General features: G+C 50.2%; 2 protein-coding genes across 2 annotated transcripts; one reads left to right on the forward strand and one right to left on the reverse strand.

Annotated features, from left to right (window-relative positions):
• The first annotated feature begins 2,162 nt into the window (after positions 1-2,162).
• LOC34623979 lies at positions 2,163-3,250 on the forward strand. Its single transcript, XM_022737078.2, has 3 exons — positions 2,163-2,394; positions 2,566-2,833; positions 3,118-3,250. The coding sequence occupies exons 1-3, from the start codon at positions 2,163-2,165 to the stop codon at positions 3,248-3,250; spliced, it is 633 nt and encodes a 210-aa protein (XP_022589303.2).
• Positions 3,251-3,756: 506 nt separating this feature from the next.
• LOC34623980 lies at positions 3,757-6,037 on the reverse strand. The gene is made up of 3 exons (XM_026334259.1): positions 5,986-6,037; positions 5,017-5,475; positions 3,757-4,712 (listed from the first exon to the last, which is right to left on the reverse strand). The coding sequence occupies exons 1-3, from the start codon at positions 6,035-6,037 to the stop codon at positions 3,757-3,759; spliced, it is 1,467 nt and encodes a 488-aa protein (XP_026190044.1).
• Positions 6,038-7,351: the final 1,314 nt, after the last annotated feature.

Genomic DNA, 7,351 nt, shown 5'->3' on the forward strand with positions numbered 1-7,351 from the left:
AGAGCTTAAGCGGCAACAAGACAAAGTGTTGACAAATGCACAGTTTAGGAATTGATCGGCATCACTGGTTGCTACCCGGTTTCGGTGCAAAACAAGTAGGCAGGTGGCTACGTGTGCAATTGCACTGGGGCCTTCAGAAATTGCTGTAGAGCAGAAGTTACCGATGCCGCATAATGGCGAACACTTGATAAGCTACACGGATAAACAGTGTACTCGACCATTGACTTTGCAAACATCCTCTGCAGTCACTCAGATGACCAGCACAAAGCGGCGTTCCACAAATGCACGTGTAGATTGGAGTACACGAGTATGCCGTTTGCACTTGTCAATGCCCTGGCTGAGGTGCAGCGGCAACTTTATCGGATTCTCGTAAGCCTGGAAGGAGGGGTTGACGAGATTTGTAGATGGACTAAGTTGTATGTACCCAAAAGGCTTATGAGCACCCACAGTACTTGCGGCATGTGCTCAGCTGCTGGTTGGCAAGCAGTAGTAGATGTGTTTGCCATGCATCTTGATGCAAAAGTCAGTCTAATGAACTCTGTCTCTACACTCGTCCTCTGGCCTTTGTGCAGCCTCGAAATTAGGAATGCTGCATAGTTGGGCTGTGCTAGTATGCAGACATTGCTCTAAGAGGCGCAGAGGCGCTGCTGAACTAGTGTATGTCTTTACACAATCTACTTATCTTTTGCTTGCTCCTAGCAGCGGGATTGCATTTCAGCTTTCCGACGCAGCGAGCCACGGCGCCGTTGTGAGCGTGTTGGTTTGGTCCCTCGTGCCTTGTTGGGTCTTTTGTGCGCCTTTCTTCCGGCCAGTTTTAGTTCAGAGGCTGTTGGCTTTGCTTTTCTGAGTTGCATAGTTTCCGTGTTTGTGCCTGCATAGCAAGCGGCGAGAGGACGGAAATTGTTCCGCAACCCTGAAGGCAGTTGTTGTTGGCATACAGGGACTGGCCACGAGGATGCGTGGTTTTTAGATTGAGGGAAAGGATGTAGGCGGCAAAGCTATACACAGATACTTCGTAGTACGCTAGAGTAATATGGGATTGATCAGTTGATTTGGCAGAACGTAATGCTTATTTAATACACAGTAATAGTAACTGGCTAGAAAATGGCGTAAGGTTGTGTGTGTGTGCGCTATATGCTCAGTGTGCATCCCTCCGTCTGGGATGTCCCCGAAGAGGACAAATCCCCAGACTCAGTACACATATAGACGAGAGCTACTAAGCGTTCTTATAAAAGTGCTACTGCCTTTCCGCTACCGTTGCTGCTAGGGGCCTGACATGAGGAGAGACGGACATCTAGAGTGCCTGTATCTGCAGCGTCTAAGCAATCCGAGCACAGAGGCCTTGTTGCACACAGTATCTAGCGCACAGGCATGCAACGTTATCTCTTCTTGTGTCTAGCTATTGGTTATATTTGATAAATAAAATAGATGAACTGAAAAACCAATTAGTCCACTTACTAATCCTTAGTCAAATATTTCCTGTGAAGTAGAAAATACCCTACGTGTAGTTTTGCCCCTATATTCCTCCAGTTTTAGCTTGAGCCATTTCAGGGTAGGACCCTGCCCTTTTAGAAACGCAACCTAGAGACAAACATGAAATATATGAGGCGTATGTTCTTGCGCATCCATGTTTGTGCGTTGCACATTGCTGCCCCTTCTGTTGCCTGTGCCGAAAAACTAGAAAATGCTCGAGCACGGGTGTGCATTTTTGTTATGATATATGGCTCGGAACGCATGCTAACCCTAGGTCTGTGCAGAATCGAAAACGTGAAGATGCTCGTTGTTCGTGTAGAAAAGAAGTTGCTGAGCCATCGAAAGCTACAGAGCGTACTGGGGACGGAGGTCAACCTGATCTAACCGCAACTATTTCGATTGAACGACAAAAAAGAATAAGCGTCCTAAAATTTGTTGTGTATTCACGGAGGAACAAGGAAAACACCCCTCGGTTTATCGGCATTGAACGCTTCGTACAATGCCTCGACCAGTGCATGCAGTCCCAGCACTCGCGGAGCGGCCGCTGCCACGAGTATCTGCAGGCAAAAGCAGCGACTCAATCCTGCGGTGAAAAATTAAGCAGCCCCAGATTTTAGCCCCAAAGGGCCTCTAGAAAGAACGAAATTCACACACCTCCTCATCTGCCCTGCGTACCTACCGCTGGGAGAATGGCTCCCGTGTGCGGAGGCAGCAGCCTTGGTGCGGCGCTCCTGCGCCGTAGTTATCCGCGTTTGTTCTTTGCGCCTGCGCCACTTCAGTCTTTCAGCCCAACGAACCCGCAGTTTCATCCCCCTGGAGCAGACTGCGGCGCCAAAAAGCCCTGGCAAGGAATGGACATGAGGAAGATAGCATCTCACAAATTTGTCAGCCACAATGTAACTCGTGTCCCCATGAGCTCGGGTACGCCAATTGCGATGACTAAGCTGCTTCTTAATGCGTCCATGGAAACGCTTCTCCTGCGTAAACGGTAGCCGAGTCCTATGAACTTCTTACTTGAGCTCAACAACTCATCTGTAGTCTACTATTCGTTTTACGCAGCACTTTTTAACGTGTGTGTATTCCTTTCATCAGGTTACCAGTACCTGAACTTCACAACTCCATCAGTTCACGCGCCGACTCACGGGGACATTGCAGTCTTCTTCGATACAGCAAACTGCTATAAGGACTACACGCCCGCTCAGCTGTTCAAAAGCGCTTGGCCTCAGCTCCGGTTTTTCCTTATGGCTGCTATCTCCGTCGCAGCACCGGCAATTCCGATTCTCCTCTTTATCTTCTATATGAACAGATTCGAACCCATGGAACAAACTATGGACAGAGAAGAATACTGGAAGAACTTCAAGTAAGATTATGTGTATCTGCTAACGAGATTTAGCGATGGACCGTGTCGGCAAGTCATTCTCTTGCATCACGGTGCATGCCCATGGATGCTGTTTCTGTTTCTATTGTGGGAATCATACGAGAGCACCTCCCAAATAATTTCGTTTGAGCTTCTGGATACTACGTTTACTTTTCATGTTAGGTAGTTTTGTCTCCTCCCTCCTCCATCTGTATTTCGCTAAAATTCGATGAATGAATTCTCCTTTGCAAAATTTAATTGATTAATGGGTTTTGTTTTTCTTGCAGGTGGAACTACTTCGGACCTGAGCTGGATCACCACGCGTACGAACAGTATCTGGAAGCCAGGAGAGCCAAGAAGTGGCGCGGTGTCGACGTGAACCCGGAGGACTACATTCCTTCCCAATATAAGGGCGAATAAATGCAACCAATAATGCAACAAGAAGTTTTGAATGAAAGGCATTTTGGAGGCAGTGCTTGATGGCTGCAGTACCAAAAGGCCTAGAACCGGCGTGGCGTTGGTTAATGGGTGGACTCTGTTCTGTTGGCATGTATGTGCACCTATGCAAATACATGCCCATATTCGTACGTGTTTGATGTCCGCGAGCGGCTGACAGACGCTTGGGGCATCATGTGCCACACATACAAAAGCACCTTGCTCTAGCCCGAGACCGATCCACGGCCTGAGCTTTCTCTTTTTCTGAGTGCAATAGTGGCTTTATTATGCCAAGAGGTACTTGATAGCGGCTGACGCAGAGAAAACAGTAATTAGAAACGCTGTCTATTAATGGACAGGCGACTGTGCCAGTCTGCAATACCGTATAGATGAGGCAAAGGGGGCAGGCCAAACCGAGGCTGGATGGCACATCCAGAGGGACGCACGGCGCATATATCCGCCTTGGCAACATCAATAAATTCCTGGTCTTCCTAAAGGTAAGGCAACAAGATATCACTGGCGAACCACCACAAGACATTCTGCTGAAGTTCCTGCCGCTCTCTCTCCTGTTCTAATACAGCCGCAGCATCCTTAGCCCGTAGTTCACGCCTCATCTTCATTCTCTGCCTCGCCATCTCTGCAGTCTCCGCTAACTCCCTTTGAGCAATAGCGGGCCCTGAGAGAGCGGTAGCGGACGCACAAGGTGCATCCGCAGGACCTGGTGGTCTGCCCGCGGTTCCGTCATGATTGCTCCATGTTTCTTGGGCAGCAATGCGCGTAGTTCGAGCCTCGCCGCCATCAGCAGGGAACGGTAGCTTTGCAGCTTCCAGCCGTCTGTCTGAAATCCTTCGCAAGAGCACTCGGCGTGTGTCGATGCTCCCCCACTGGGGCGCTGGCCGGGGTGCGCCCATGGGGGCGGAGGCTGTTCGCCGCAGTGGTGGCTCTGTAGAGTCTCTACATCTAAGATTCGGAATACTGCAGGATGAGATGCGTCGCATTACTCGTGGCCTTGTGTGGCTGCTGCTGCAACTACAACTACTACTGCTGCTGCTTCTGCCTGTACGGGGGGTTCCGCTGGTGCTGCTGCTGCTGGTAGAAGAAAACGAGCCTGCCGATTCAGTCCAAGCACCCGCCGTCTTGTGACGTCGATGCTTCCGGGACTCCCTGGACAAGTGCAAGAGCTCCATCTGCAACGCGACAATCCCGCTCGCTGTTGCTGCGGTTTCCTGCGTCACTGATGCTCCACATGGATCGATTTTTGGCTCTTTCTCGTCAGCGAAACCGTCATGGGCATCTCTCACCTTGAATCGGAGGGCTGCCGCTAATTCCTGCATAAAAGAGTATCCAGCACCTCGCTGCTGCTCGTGCTGCTGAACACGTTTCTGTTGCACTCTGCCTTCCGGTGTCTGCTGACGCTGCTCCATGTCATCGGCTGGAGCTTCTAGCCCTGAAAATACATAATTTAGCGATAAGGCTCTCAAAACTCCAAACAGAAACAACGGGGGACGGACGAGGCAACGTGAGGCACAAACAACCTTAAAGTTTAGGGTACACGGCTTCTAGCAAAGCGACGCACTTTGGAAGTCATCGCATGATTTCGTGCTGCAGTGAGTCCTATCCCTGCAAAAAAGCAGCAAGTGCAAAAATGGCAAGTAATAGCTAGCCATCCTGTGGAGGATATCCTAGTGGCAAGCTGCGCCTACAGACAAAAAGGATTAAATACGGACTCAATTACCCCTTGTCAAGAGTGCTCCCTTCTGCATTAGCATACGGCTCCAGGTGATAATCTTGGTAGGTACAGCCACCACTGTCGGGCGCTTGCAAAACGACCTCCATCCAGCCTTCTTCCTCTTCCTCCGAGTCGCTCCAGGTTTCGCTGGAAGACTCGATGACCATTGGAAGGAAGCTGCTCGTGCGGCTACTGGTGCTGCTGTGGCTGCTGCTGCTGCGCTCAATATTACCTACGACTTGCAGTACTTTTGGTGTGGGTATGCTTACAAGGTTCGTCCCATCATGCATTCCCGGGGGCCTAAAGCCAATAGGGTCCAGACCAGGCAGCGCCCCCGCTCCCGCGGCTTGGCTTAACTGCTGTTGCATCTCTAGTAAGCTTGAATGCCTCAAGACTGAAGCAACTGCTGGCGCACGTGTTGCTACCTGTGCTGGTGCTGCTGCCGACCCTTCCGTGGGGCCTGCAGCAGCAGCAGCTGGCGCTACACCAGTGTCCGCTCTCCGAAGGCGCGGCTTCGGAAGTTGGAGTGTGGGTGGGATGAAACTCTGTGTCCAGTCTAGTCCATAAAGCTTTTGTAAGACCAGTCAATCCGACTATTCTCCTTCTACGCCCCACGCCTCTGGTCCACAAGGCTCGCCTCGCAGCGACGCTTGGAGGCGAGGAATCTCATCTGCAGGGGCTAAAAAGGGCGCCGTGGGTGCCCGAATGAGAAAAAAGCGTGAGATTTGGCATGCGAGAAGCAGCTCTTTTCGTCGCAGCGCAGGGGGCGGTATAGCCGAGAGCAGCGAGTGGCCCCGACGAAAGCGGCTAAGGGTCGTTCTACTTTTCGAGAGGGAACGTACAAAACACACCTCCAGCGAGAAGCCGCGGAGATTCAGCTTCGTCGAAGAAAATAGAGCTGTTTCTGCACCGAACAATCATGAATGAAGAGTCAGGAGGTGTTGTGCCTCCTGAGTAAGAACCGTGGAGCGAACAATCCGCTTTGGCCTGCCAGCGAGGCTGGGTATGCTGGTGGGGAAGGCAGAGACACTAGAGAGAGTCATTTAATGCCTTTGGACAAATCAGGCATCCTGTAGATCGAGGGATGGAGTGGCGATAAAGACACTAGCGATAGGGTGCCGCTGGGGGCCCCCCTAGTGCATGGGGGCCCCCGCCTCGACCTGTAAGTGAAACTAGACAGATGCCATCCATGAAGATAAGCGTGGGGGAAAACAGAAATTTAAGTGACTGATTGAGTGGGGGGCTTATTGCAGCGTAGAAGCAAATAAGTGAAAGCTTTATCGAATAGGTGATATAGTGTATGGTTTCTTGGGGGAAATCCGTTGAGCCGTACGCCTGTAATCTTATAGTGAACCTGCCTGTAGTGGATGTAAAACAGCATTTAGTGGAATAGCGGACGCATCTTATGGCTTCACGCGGCTTTAACCTCGAATCTGCCTGCAAATCTTTTATTCAGGAAGCATCAGGGGTACTTCAACTGTCATATACACATCACACCACATCAAAGGACACATTCGGTGAAATGTTAAACCCCATAGCTCAATATTTGCTTTTGAGCTAAAGAAGGTGAACTCCTAGGTGGCCATAAAACTCGTGCAGACACGGCGAAAAAGCGAGATTGCAGAGGCGACATTATTTCAGCATTTAAGCGGGAACAGAGTGACGATGAGTGTACAAAAAGGGGAAACAGCATTCTGCTGTGCTTCTACATTATCATCCAGCCAAACCATGTGCCCCAACTCCAGACTCAATTCCGTCTTGATTACAACTGACCTCTCTTGATCCCTTACCTACGCCTCTCAGACTTACCTGCACGAATGTCGAGTGAGAGCTAGGTTGCGCGTGGCTGCACCCTCTGAGCGATTCAAACATTGTAAGGTAGGTGCACATAGCATATAACACAAACGCACACAACGATGATACTTTGCGTATCGTGCTAATGTAGCCTTTAATGAAGTAGTTGTACGGAGCAGCCGAATCAAAGAGTCACTTGTTTACCAAGCCGTGATTAAATAAATCTAATGTAGAAGGCGCCAGCCCGCTATTTTTCTTCCTTCGTTTCAAAAAATTACACCCTCCTGCTCAGTGCCGGTACGGCACATCAACTGCCTCCAGGACAGCGGGAGAGTTCCCGCCTCTCACTACTTGCACGGTAGGCACAAACATGAAAACAGTGCAATTCAGAAAGTCAAAGTCATAATCAACTGCTGAAATAAGACCAACAGGGATAAAGACCCACATAAGAGCCAACAAGGCAGGAGGGACCAAACCAACACGCACCATACAGCGCCACAGCTAACTTCGTGAGACTGCAGAAATGCAAGCCCCGTTTTACGATAACGCAGAACACAAGTAGA

Source organism: Cyclospora cayetanensis, unplaced genomic scaffold (genome assembly GCF_002999335.1).
Source record: "Cyclospora cayetanensis isolate NF1_C8 unplaced genomic scaffold, CcayRef3 CcayRef3_contig_393, whole genome shotgun sequence".
Classification (NCBI taxonomy): Eukaryota; Apicomplexa; class Conoidasida; order Eucoccidiorida; family Eimeriidae; genus Cyclospora; species Cyclospora cayetanensis.